This window comes from Cajanus cajan, chromosome 1 (genome assembly GCF_000230855.2).
Source record: "Cajanus cajan strain Asha chromosome 1, NIPB_CcT2T_4, whole genome shotgun sequence".
NCBI lineage: Eukaryota > Viridiplantae > Streptophyta > Magnoliopsida > Fabales > Fabaceae > Cajanus > Cajanus cajan.
Genome location: NC_138517.1, coordinates 88,170,093 through 88,171,978, shown reverse-complemented (window position 1 = coordinate 88,171,978; position 1,886 = coordinate 88,170,093). Strand labels below are relative to the sequence as shown.

Genomic DNA, 1,886 nt, shown 5'->3' with positions numbered 1-1,886 from the left:
GCTATAAGAAAATAGACACACTCCTACTCAATTAAACTGCTATTGAACCATCATGGACAAAAACTAAATTTTTTGGAATTGATCAGAAGGGGTTCAGAAAATTGTGGAGTAGAAGGGGTTCAGAAAACATGGTAAATTGTGGAGACTAAATATCTTTGGAAAAAGCAAAGTGAGAAAATTGTGGAATATAATGAACTCGATCATCAAACATGTTATAGTGCGAATGAGATTAATGGCATTAACACGCTGGCGTGTTGCGGTTCTCCTCGTCCTCTAACTCAAGCAAGTTCATGATCACAGCATCAGAAATCTTTCTTTGCAGCTCCATCCAGTCCCTAAACAAATCAAAATCAAAGTTACATATATATAGGTTATGGTTCTGGCGTCAATCATAGTATATATATTAAACAATATATATAACAACCACTAGGAAGAACCTAAATATAATAGGTGTATAGGCAATGTAGTTAGAGTTCTAAGTTTAAATCTTGATGTGATGAATAAAAGAAAAATTAATATTTTTTTAATCCATCATAATCCCCTTAGTTAAAAACTATGATGACAATATTAGAAATTAAAACTCTATTTATACTAGTTGAACCTCTTATGATCAGTAGAAAATATATTGCATGCAAGCAATTTATAGGGAAAAAAGAAAGCAGCAGTGTACCCATTTAACGAATCAAAGGCGATTCCTACAGTGTATTTAGTTTCCTCAAGAGCTGCGACGAACTTTTGGAGCAGTTGAGGTGGATAACGTGCATTGGCCTTGAGCTGAAGTTGCGAGGGCTTGATGTCATAAAAGATAGGGATGAGCCTTTTGTTGGATTCGTTGAGAAGGCGAAGCTCGTGGAGACAGAAGTGAGAATCGCAAAAACGACGTGTGAGGACAGAAACACCAACCTTACTGCTGTGTATGGCATTGTTAATTTGGTGAAACAACTTATTGCCAGGTTTCATGCTTTTGGTGTCTAAGAAGGGTCTGATTCCCTTGTTCATAAGATGATCATAGAGCAAAGGAACGAATGCTCTCCCACTATCAGCCTTACGGTAGTTTATGAAAACATCGTACATAGGCTGTGCAATCTTATGGCACTGCTTGCCTCTAAACTGCTTCATATGGTTTGTCTTAATTTGGTTTTTCTGTTTCGATTCTTCCTATAAGTCCAACGTGTTAGGGCATGCATGCAAGTGCATAAATATATATGTTGAAGTGGAAGAACATTGATCTTTAATTAATTATTGTATAAAGAAAGACCCCAAACAGCAAGATAGTCAGATACCTCACTTTCGTCTAGAAGGACTGCATTATGAGGGGACACACGGATCCGTTGAAATTTTCGCTTTAGGATGTTAATTTGGCAAATCTCAAAATGTACATATATGGAATATCCAAGCCTCTTTAAACACCAAATATTTTTAAGGTATGCACCTCAAAGAAAAGAAAGAACCCAATTTATAACGTACGTGTCTGAAAACTATAAACGTGAAAATTTATATATTTTTCAATTAAAACAACTTGTATTTTTAATTGATTCAGTCTCATCGGCACCTTTTATTTTTACACTAAAGTTTAACAAAGTCAAGCAGCATATCACATTATACGCACTTGCATGTTTGTTAGATATCATTTAAATAATAATAAAAAATAATGATTTGAGAAGAATCATAACGCATTGATGGACGAGTTCCGTCAGCTCTTTGCTTTGACAACTACCTCACCGTTAGAATGGTCGGAAGGTTCGTGTAAATCCTCACTAGACCTGAATTTTCGTAGGGTTATTTATTTAAATTTGTATTCATAGAATCATAGTTAATATTCGACATATATAAGACCAAATCAACTTAATTTATTCTTCAAAAAAGAAATTAATTATTTTGAGGGA

At 34.6% G+C, this 1,886-nt stretch overlaps 1 protein-coding gene across 1 annotated transcript; it reads right to left on the bottom strand.

Moving 5' to 3' along the window:
• Positions 1 to 238: 238 nt before the first annotated feature.
• LOC109803865 (putative 2' cyclic ADP-D-ribose synthase BdTIR) lies at positions 239 to 1,119 on the bottom strand. The gene is made up of 2 exons (XM_020365535.1): positions 671 to 1,119; positions 239 to 335 (listed from the first exon to the last, which is right to left on the bottom strand). The coding sequence occupies exons 1-2, from the start codon at positions 1,117 to 1,119 to the stop codon at positions 239 to 241; spliced, it is 546 nt and encodes a 181-aa protein (XP_020221124.1).
• Positions 1,120 to 1,886: the final 767 nt, after the last annotated feature.